Raw genomic sequence first — 8852 nt, forward strand, 5'->3', positions numbered from 1 at the left:
CAGCAACTACCATTCACTACTACACAACATTCCCTTACCCTTTGCTCGGGGGGTAAACAAAGCTGGCGCAACTGATCTCTTGCAGCTCTAAACCAACCGGTTTAACAAGCCACACCTGAAAATCACCTTATTAAAAACCAGACAAACTGCGTACCCGCATTGGGTGCTCACGGAGAGGAGGAGGACAACTACACTTTTCCAGGAAGACTTTAAGTTTTGTTTTCAGACAGTTGCTTCCGGGCTTTGAGCTTGAAACTACTCCGGCACATCAGCCTAAAGTGACAGTAATCTGCGTGAAAAGTTGGGCAGATTCATAAAGACACCGATTATTTATTTAATTATTTGTTGATCTGCACCTGCCGGCGGTGTGTTGATGGAGAAGGAGGCGGTGTCGCATGAGGCAGAGCGGGCCGAGGGTGAGCAGGGAGGAGCGCCGCCGTTAGGCTGCACAGGTGCTTGTTGTCATGGAGGAGCAAAGATGGCGGTCCTGGCCTATAGCCTGGGCAAACGCGAAATAAATCAACATTTCACCATCAAAAACGCCAAACTGATATCGCTAGTAGTCGTCATCTTACTCGTCGTGTTCCACACTGCTTCGCGGTACTATGGAGGTAAGTGGTATCCCGTTCATTAAAGTTACTGTTGAAGCAGCCAGTCAAACACTTGACATCAGCTAATGCTAATGTTAGCTAGCTAGCTATAGCTCGCTGTTTGTGTCTCTGTTAGGACTTCTCTTTGTGGGTCGGCACAGTGCTGTTACCAGCGTTGCCTTTTAAAGCTTAGACATACACATTGATAGCCTTAATAAAGATAGCTGGGTGTGTATATATAACGTTATAGCGTAAATTCACCGACGGTAACTCTGCTGCATGAACTTAAGTCGGCTCTGTCTGGCTAGCTTAGCTGAATAAAGCTAACACTGCATTTAGCTGTGTTTACATGCTGCTGTCAGGACACGCTGGGGAAGCCGTGTGTAACGTTAGGTTGATGCAGCTAATAATTGACACAGAAAATTGACATTGTCAGCACTAGGAGGCCAAAGCCATTTAAATCGCCAGTGCTGCCTATTTCGTTAGCTGCACAGATAAAGCTACATGCTACACTATCTACAAAGCCGCTCAGTAATGTGTAACGTTAGTTTACACTAACAAACTGTGGCTTCAGTGGTTGTGAACAGTATTGGAGCAGCCTGCTTCCTGTCCCAGGTCTTTCTGAAGTTTGCATTGGCTTGTCACGCAAAGATGAGTTAGCTCCGATGATAGAGACGCTCACTGGGTTTCAGGTGTAACAGGTTGGATGTCATTTTTCTTGTCCCACACCCTAAGCCTGACAATGACAGTGATTAAACAAAGCCCAGAATTTTGTTATAAGCAAATAGCATCGCTTACATCCGCCACTAATCCGTGTTGCACAAAGTTGTATTTGTTCTTGAGAAGGGATAGGGACCATAGACTTCAGTGTGAGAACAGCTGCTGTCCCTGGCGATGACACTACATGCCTACCCATCTCGCCAGACCCTTCATGTTTGCCTGTTTCCATGGGTTGATTCAAGTGCTGATGGCTCTATTCATTTTGCACACAAATGAATAGCTGCAGAGATTAATGGTTGAGCTAAATTGCTGATGGCTTCATTTTGTGCTATTGCCCCTAGGAGAGCGCTGTATTGTATACCAGCCTTTTGACAGCACTGAATGAAAAGCCATGGTACTATTGAGACAGCAGGTTGCAGTCATAGGCACAGAAATACTATGAGTGAATGCAAGAGCAGTGTTTTTTGTTTGGTCTTACTGGGGGGGGTTCTGGGTGTCTTGCCTCCAGGCGGAGACTCGTGTGAATGGCTGCTGTCCAAAGGACGTTACTTGGGGGAGAACGTGTGGCAGCCTTATGGCTGCATGATGCACAAATACAAGAGCATGTGAGTCACACTAACTGTGCAAGGTTGCTATATGAACACTATGTTTGAGACAAAGATGAACAAAAAAGTGTGTAGCAGTAATAGACGAGATGTGTGTGTGTGTGTGTGTGTGTGTGTGTGTGTGTGTGTCTGGATGGTGGATGAGTAATTCTTGAGACGAATAAGCAATTGAGAAGATACTATCACACTAATAGGCATTGTGTAATTAGATCTGCTTTTGATGAGGTTAGAGAATGCAGTTAACCAATACATGAATGATTGCTATCTGTAGTTCCTTGAATGGACAGGTTTCAGATTCCTCTCTGCCATTTTTGTCTTACAGTGAAGCCAAAACCTGCCTTGCTAAAAAGCAAGTGGCCTTTATTGGTGATTCACGAATCAGGCAGTTGTTTTACTCCTTCATCAAAATTATTGATCCTGCGCAAAGAGAAGATGGAAACAAGGTAATTATGAGAAGACACCATCAACAATTGTTCAGCAGAGGTAGCAAGAGTTGTGGGACAAATACCATAGTGGTGATTGTGCTCGGCATACAGATCTACAGATGTGAAGCAGACCTTTGACAGTGACAGACATTCCTCTATGTAGTCTCTACTCATGTGCTCTTAACAGTCTATATGCCAAAAGTATCTGATGAAAATTAGTGGACCCTTGATGATTATAGAAATTTGTCTGCTTTTTAATCTGCCATATCTCACTATACACAGCCAACCATTATATTCAAGTTCCAACTAAAGTCATGTACGCCTTACTAATAACTTTCCCATTTATATAGCTGGATGTGAAAATATTGCACCCTTTGTAGTCAATTTACAGTTACTTGCTACAAAACGGTCTCAGTGACCTTTTTTCCCTGAAGTGTCTGTATAGATGTGATTTCACTGAATATCTTGAGGCCTTCAGCTTTCATAATAAACACCTGCAGGAAATCCTGAAATAGATAGCATTGAGAAGATGTACTCAAACAGCAAAATGTAAGTTTATCCAAGTTGTTTGCGCAAAAATAATCTTCAACAAAAAATGCATCCCTGGAATGCGGGGCAGTCATGCAGCAGCCACAACTATTTTTGGTCTGATCTCAAGCAGGGAGAAAGAGGAACGCTATTTGTGTAACAGACTTTCTCTCTGTCTGCATGTAATGTCTGAAGCACGAGGACATTTCCTTTGACGATGAGAGATCCTCTGTTAATGTGGTAAGCTTTTTTTCTGGATGTGTTTTATATCCTTTTCTAAGTCTGTCAAAACATACTCTGATAAAGCATCTACTACTTCTTGTGTGTAGAAATTCCTGTGGTATCCAGAGGCAAATAATTCCATGAAGGAGCGCTTGATATCATGGACATACGTGAGTAAACATGCTCCAGACTAACTTTTTACACCAGCACATAACTTGGGTGCATCCACAGTATTTCATAACGCCTTTTGGTGCAGCATTTAAGCACATTTTAAACGTAACCTTTTTTGTCAGTTCCCATACACTAGTAGTGTATTAACACATTTATGTAAATTATTTTAAGCACTGAAGTTGTCGGCTCAGGATAAGGCATTTTATTTGGGACATGGGAGGCAGATGGTTGAGCACATACCTTCGCCTGTGATGAATCTGGGCGCGGCCTTTTAGGGCTGGGAACATGTGTAACGGGATGTGGCAGAGGTGAAATACAGGGTGTGGTTTCATACATACACAGAGACAACTGCTAAATGTCAGGTGCACTGGTGTGACCAATGAAAATGTTGAGTTATACTTGACAGATTTTAGGTTATACATGCAACTCTGCTTGAGGTTCTGTTATTAACAAGAAAAACTTGACATTATCATGTAGCTTGGGCATAAATTTACTTTTCTAATTGCATCTTCTCTCATGTTGCAGGAAGGTTCAGCAAAGCCAGATGTTGTCATCCTCGGAGCGGCAACAGTAAGCTGTATAATTACGTGCTTAGCAATGCCGGCACATTCCATGATAGACAAAAACAGGGTGGTGGCTAAATTTTGTCAATCTTAATCTCATCCATGAATTAATCCATTTACCACAGTGGTCCATCAAGTTGCACAGTGGCAGCAGCGAGTCTCTGCAGAAGTACAAATTCAACCTGACAACCATTGCTGTGCACCTGGATAAGCTCGCTGAACATGGAGAGGTCTACTGGGTCTTGCAAGGTAAACTCAGCTTTGAGCTTTCTTTGATGTGTCATCTTAGTTGGGTTAGGAAAGTGTTACTGCCTGTTCCCTTCACCACAGTGATTAGTCTCTCATGTGACCACTGCATTCATGTCAAATGGTATTACAATTAGAACAACTTGATGGTTAAAAGCAGTGATTCAGAAGTGTTCACCCAGTCCAGATGGTTGGGTGCTTCACAGTGTTTAGGTGCTACAGTGTCATTACTAAATTCTAATTTCCCAAGTAATACATTTGAGTAGAAGTTGACATGATTGGTACTTCTCTGTCATACATGCACCCTCTAAACTAAATCTCGTTTGTTGTTCACACTGCGCAAATCACCATCACACCTCTAGACCCAGTAAACGAGGAGGTGTTGAGTGAGAGCAGGAAAATGATCACCAACTCACAGCTGGAGATGTACAATGAGGCAGCGGTGGACGTGCTCAACAGCAGCAAACGCTACGGCAGGTCCCGAGTCAAGCTGTTGGCCGCGTCACGCCAGGCTGCACTGGAAACAATCTCCCAGTCAGTGGACGGCTTGCACCTGCCGGAGAGCACCAGGAATGTGGTAGGACATGTGTCTGTTGATTTTAAGATTATTAGTTGGCAATTAGATTGTTAACACTTTTTGCAAAATATGGTGTCAGTTTCACCGTGACACTTCGTTATAGTACGTGCATGTTCAACAGCTAGTGTTGCCCGCCCCACAACACTTCTCTTTAATGCACTTGTAGGTAGGCTATAGAAATGTCACTGACCCAACGATCTGTTGTTCTTCGAGAGGCAAATAGCATATGTCCCAGTTACCTCCACAGACTTGTGAAGCATTCATGTGGTGTTGGAATAATCTGACAAATGGATTCCTGATCATATTTCATGGCTCACCTTATCAGTTTCCTTGCTCTTTATTATGAATGTGTTCTTTAAACGCTCTGAGCAATAAAGACAGCAGATCTTCTATGTCACGTCCATGTTGTCGCCACATTTCAAATTAAAGCTCATGAACACACCAAAACTGGAAGAAGAGCAAGTTAATGCACCATTGGACTTAGCATTCAACAGAGTAACCCACTACATATAGGACAGTAGAAAGAGTCACTCAAAAAAATTTGTTGGTTTATTTCTGCCCATCACAATTCGATTGTTCTGGTTACGCAGCTATTGTGGCAGCACAGTCCTTGCGTTTTATCTTAGACTATTACTCACATTTTTTCCCCACCCTGTGTAATCCTCTTGTCAGGGAGCCATGGTCCTCATGAACTCTCTGTGCAACAAGATAATAAGGCCCATTGACGGCTCCTGCTGCCAGACGTTGCCCCCCCCAAACCACCTCCAGAAACTGTCGGCATGTATCTTTGTGGGTTCTGCCCTGGTCCTTATCGTCCTCGCCATCCTCGGCAACAACCGCCACCGCCGACCAGTGCCCCCGGATGTGGAGAGCTTAGAGGAGAAGAAGCCAACGACTGCAGCTGTCCTTCAGGGACCAAAGGCACCACTCCAGGCCCTTTGCAGGATGGGCATCATCATGGCCTATTTTTACATTTGTGACAGAGCAGATGTGTTCATGAAAGAGCAGAAGTTCTACACACACTCCTCGTTCTTCATCCCTCTCATCTATATACTTGTCCTGGGAGTGTTCTACAATGAGAACACCAAAGAGGTGAGGAGACGCAGTTCAGGGAAATATTTTTTATAATGGGGAAGCTTACTTCCAGCTTTCAACAACACAGTCTCATTTCAGCATAAAATTAATTGCGAAGTGTGAAAAAAGATTTTTCTGACATTGTGCATTTTTGTCTGCCAACACGACATGTAGGCAAGTAGTAAAAGTACCCAAAAACTTTGCTGGTGGTAAGGATGCAACAAGTTTAACGATTTGATATCACAAATCAACATGTTGTCTTTCTTTTACAAACAGACCAAATTACTCAACCGAGAGCAAACAGATGAGTGGAAAGGCTGGATGCAGTTGGTCATTCTAATCTATCACATTTCTGGGGCCAGCGCTGTGAGTCTTTAACCTGACCCTCTACGCATCTATCAGTAACCTGCTTTCAAGCGGTCTATATTGATATTTGATATTAAGGCGTATATTATTTGTCTCAGTTTGTTCCAGTGTATATGCATGTGCGGGTGCTGGTGGCAGCGTACCTTTTCCAGACTGGCTATGGACACTTTTCCTTTTTTTGGCTCAAAGGAGACTTTGGACTGTATCGAGTGTGCCAGGTGAGGGTTCGCTCAGTTATACTTTAACCAGGATCATGCAAATACTCTTTATGGCAGTAATCACATTTTTATGAGATTTAAGGCTGTTACTCATACAGTTACTCATGTCTTTTGTAATTCAGCGTGACATACTGTCATATTATGTATAAGATATATACAGTTATTTGGTTTGGACTGTTGTCAGTGTAATGCCATTATGGATTGATCTGTGTATGTGTCTGTTTTCATGCACATTCCACTCTAGGTGCTTTTCCGTCTAAACTTCCTGGTCTTGGTGCTGTGCATGGTGATGGACAGACCCTACCAGGCCTATTACTTTGTTCCTTTGGTCACCTTCTGGTTTGTCACCATCTATGCCACGCTGGCCATGTGGCCTCAGATCCTTCAGAAGAAGGCCAACAGTAGGTGTCAGAAAGTTTCTAAAAAACCTAATTTGTTTCACTCACTTGTGTTGCGAAAAAGTCCTAGGTTATTTGAATGGGGTTGTGTTGGGTTGCATTTACAAAAAAAAATTTCACTAATGACTGTTTTGTTTTCTGAACAGGCAGTGGCTTGTGGCACCTTGGGGTCTTGGCGAAGTTACTTGGCCTCCTGCTAGTTATCTGCGTCTTTGCCTACTCACAGGTGGGTGAATTAAAAATAATTAAACTCACACATCACAATTGAAACCTCACTTTAGTTTTGAATGTCATTGTTAGTTCAGAGAGCTCTATTCTGGTCATGGTGAAACGCCTTTGAAACAGCATTTTAACTTGCTCCTGAAACCTGCCACCTTTTAGCCTTCACAAGTGTGTCACTATTAGGTGTGCAAAGTCATCAAGTGGGCGGGATTGGAGCCTTTGGTGATGACTGACACCCCTGTTTAAAAGGCTGCGTTACAGTAAAATGAAGTAATTTTCTGAACTTGCCAAACTGTTCTAGCTGTTCTATCATTTACCTTTACCCACTTAGTCATTTACATTACTGATGATTATCTATCAAAATGTCATCATGTAAATATTTAGTGAAAGCACGAATAGGCATTTAATTTCATTTATTTATCTTATGTGATTCAAGACCATGATCTGAAATCAGAAAGACTTTACTTATCCCAGAGGGGAAATTGTAATTAATTGCAGTCGCTCCAATTTGAAGAATAGAGAGTTATATAAAGTAAGAGTATGTAAATATAAGGTAATACAACAAATAGAATGTTTAACACTAGTACTTAAGATATTAAGTATAAAATATTAGGAATAAATATATCTTCACTGTGCTGAGCGTGCAAGTGTGTAAGATATACAAATATGTGCATTGTGCTACATTACACTGTCTAAACTAGTGTTACATTCAGAAATATAAAATATGTATTATCCTATAATGTTAATAAATAGAATAAAACAATAGAATAATAAGAATAAACATGAGAAAATGTACAGACTTGTGCATCGTACGTTGAATTAATATAGACATTAAAGAGGTGTTGGTGAGAATAAAGCCGTGTTTTGAAGAATATCGCACAGTTGAATAATGACACCAATTATTGCACAATAAAAGAATAATACACCTAAAGCCTCTATTCAACAGTAGAAACACAGTAGATAATTATGAATTATAAATACAGATAGATGGATGAAGTCCAAGTGCCAGTGTGTTGACTCAGAGCGGCTGACACTGAGGGAGGAGTTGTAGAGATTGATGGCCACAGGCAGGAATGACTGTGTGACTATTTGGTGTGGCGCACAAAGAGAACACACAGTAATAACAATGATGGCACATACTGTGACAGTAAGATACAACAAATGCTGCTTCAAATCGTATTTCAAAATTGATATTTGGCGTGTCTGGTTGTATTAACAAAATAAAGTTAAATATAGGTGGGTAGTTTTGGCAAATACAGTAGCTTTCAAATACAGTAGCTTTCTCTTTACGTCATTAAGCTCACATTGTCATTTACACAAGTTGCAGATCCTCTGGTTTCCCTCCAGTTCTTTGTCTTCCGATGACTTCAAGAATTCTGATGTTGTTTACACTGTAGTTACAAACAGCCTGCCTGTACTTTTGGTTTTCATGCATCAGTTACTTTTCCAGTTTAAGTTCTTGTTTATATTGTACATAAATAGCATATGATGTCATACTTCTGAACTCACTTTGCCACTTTTACATGAGCTGATCTTTCAGCCCAATACAGTGTTGTCGCTATGTAGATATCTACAGTTAAGGTCAAAATTATTAGCCCCCCTTATGAAATCAAATAAAACCCTTATCCTTCCAATGACATGGGCCATAACCTTAAGTGTTTATAGTTTGTGTGTGTCCGCAAGAACAAAGACAACATCTGCATAAGGTCAAATGAACATTTTTATTGGTTTGCTGAACTGAAACAAGAAAAAAGCAAAAAATGCAATGGTCAAAATTATTAGCCCTCTGACAACTAATGGTCAATAGTGTAGCCTTTCTGATCCAAACCTGACAACAACCTCTTCTGGTAGTTTCTAACTAAGTTGGCACATGTCTCCTGAGGGATTTTAGCCCATTCTTCCTTGGCAAATTGTTCAAGATCATGCA

The 8852-nt window shown here is 41.4% G+C and overlaps 1 protein-coding gene across 1 annotated transcript in view; it reads left to right on the forward strand.

The window, feature by feature from the left end:
* The first annotated feature begins 55 nt into the window (after positions 1-55).
* casd1 (CAS1 domain containing 1) overlaps positions 56-8852 on the forward strand; it is a 13440-nt gene continuing 4643 nt past the window's right edge. Inside the window, exons 1-13 of the mRNA XM_050035005.1 lie at positions 56-611; positions 1819-1915; positions 2238-2358; positions 3064-3108; positions 3198-3260; positions 3787-3831; positions 3950-4073; positions 4433-4647; positions 5320-5739; positions 5998-6087; positions 6186-6305; positions 6550-6706; positions 6850-6929. Coding sequence (XP_049890962.1) covers positions 374-611; positions 1819-1915; positions 2238-2358; positions 3064-3108; positions 3198-3260; positions 3787-3831; positions 3950-4073; positions 4433-4647; positions 5320-5739; positions 5998-6087; positions 6186-6305; positions 6550-6706; positions 6850-6929 — 1815 coding nt within the window. The 5' untranslated portion in view covers positions 56-373. The remainder of the gene's footprint in view (positions 612-1818; positions 1916-2237; positions 2359-3063; positions 3109-3197; positions 3261-3786; positions 3832-3949; positions 4074-4432; positions 4648-5319; positions 5740-5997; positions 6088-6185; positions 6306-6549; positions 6707-6849; positions 6930-8852) is intronic.

This window comes from Epinephelus moara, chromosome 22, assembly GCF_006386435.1.
Source record: "Epinephelus moara isolate mb chromosome 22, YSFRI_EMoa_1.0, whole genome shotgun sequence".
Taxonomy (NCBI): Eukaryota; Metazoa; Chordata; class Actinopteri; order Perciformes; family Serranidae; genus Epinephelus; species Epinephelus moara.